Source organism: Lactuca serriola, chromosome 3 (assembly GCF_051521515.1).
Source record: "Lactuca serriola cultivar US96UC23 chromosome 3, Lser_US96UC23_V15, whole genome shotgun sequence".
NCBI lineage: Eukaryota > Viridiplantae > Streptophyta > Magnoliopsida > Asterales > Asteraceae > Lactuca > Lactuca serriola.
The window spans coordinates 102668762-102669928 of NC_136410.1; the positions used below are offsets into that span (position 1 = coordinate 102668762).

At 32.1% G+C, this 1167-nt stretch overlaps 1 protein-coding gene across 1 annotated transcript; it reads right to left on the reverse strand.

Annotated features, from left to right (window-relative positions):
• Nucleotides 1-218: 218 nt before the first annotated feature.
• LOC145095575 (uncharacterized) lies at nt 219-821 on the reverse strand. The gene has a single exon (XM_079033425.1). It carries the CDS (start codon nt 819-821, stop codon nt 219-221), a length of 603 nt encoding a protein of 200 aa, XP_078889551.1.
• Nucleotides 822-1167: the final 346 nt, after the last annotated feature.

The window sequence follows — 1167 nt, forward strand, 5'->3', positions numbered from 1 at the left end:
AAATAATAACAACAAGGGCGAAGCCAAGAAATTTTTTTGGGTCTTCCTCATAAATTATCAAACACCCTAACATATAAAAATGATAACATCCACACAAACATGTATCTTGATTAGCAACATCTACAAACATATATATATATATATATATATATATATATATATATATATATATATATATATATATATATTACAAATTTACTAAGGTCGTCGACGAGTTTTCATTTTATCAAACATATTGCTGATATCTTGATTAGCAACATCCGCAAAACCTCTTTTTCAATATAAGTAACCAAGTTATCATTCATCCATTGATATCCCATTTTATTGTGTATCCTGTTCTTCACAATCTTCATAGCGGAAAATGATCTCTCAACTGTTGTTGTTGAAACCGGTAACGTCAACGCTAATTTGATGAGCAAGTAAACCATAGAGTACACTTTATCCCTTTTTGTTTCAAGCATCTTTTGTGTAAGATCACCAATTCCATTTAGATTCAAAAACTCTGACGAATTCAACATATCAAGAATATAAGTTTCAAGTTGATCATCAAGCATCTCCAAGTCTATATTTGAAAAATCATTTGGATATAAACGAGCTAGTTGAATAAATTTGTTTTTGTCAAAAGCTGCAAAAGAGTTATTTGGATTGAGACACGCCATGAAAAGAAGTAATTTGGTTGCAGTCTCACTAAAACGACTCTCTAGTTCCGTGCGTTGCAATTCAATGACATCATAGAATAACTCTACACGATAGTAATGTAAGTTTGTCATATTTGGATATTTTCGTCTTGACCGTCCAGGAAGTAAGAACATTGCATCCATGTTGCACACATCAATCTCGTGTTTTTCACGAAACAATGTAGTTTGAGTGAGCATAGAATCTCATCCACTATCCCTCAAATTTTGCAATTGCATCTTGCAAATTCTTACCAAGTTCATCGCATTTACAATATCTTGGTCTTTCCTTTGCAATGCTTGGGACAACTCATTAGTAATACCCAATAATTTTTTCATGAAGTGCAGAGAAAATATGAAATCAAAGGTTTGCAAGGAGTTAGTTAACATATCAGCTTCACATTTTTGTTCTAGGGTTGCTCCATCTTCTGCAATAATCTCAAGCACATCTAAAACGGATGGAAATAATGAAATCATACTTATCAAAGTACCA

What these genes read in the sequence shown, in the direction of transcription:
- LOC145095575 (XM_079033425.1), bottom strand. Translation starts at nt 821, where the DNA reads ATGGATGCAATGTTCTTACTTCCTGGACGGTCAAGACGAAAATATCCA.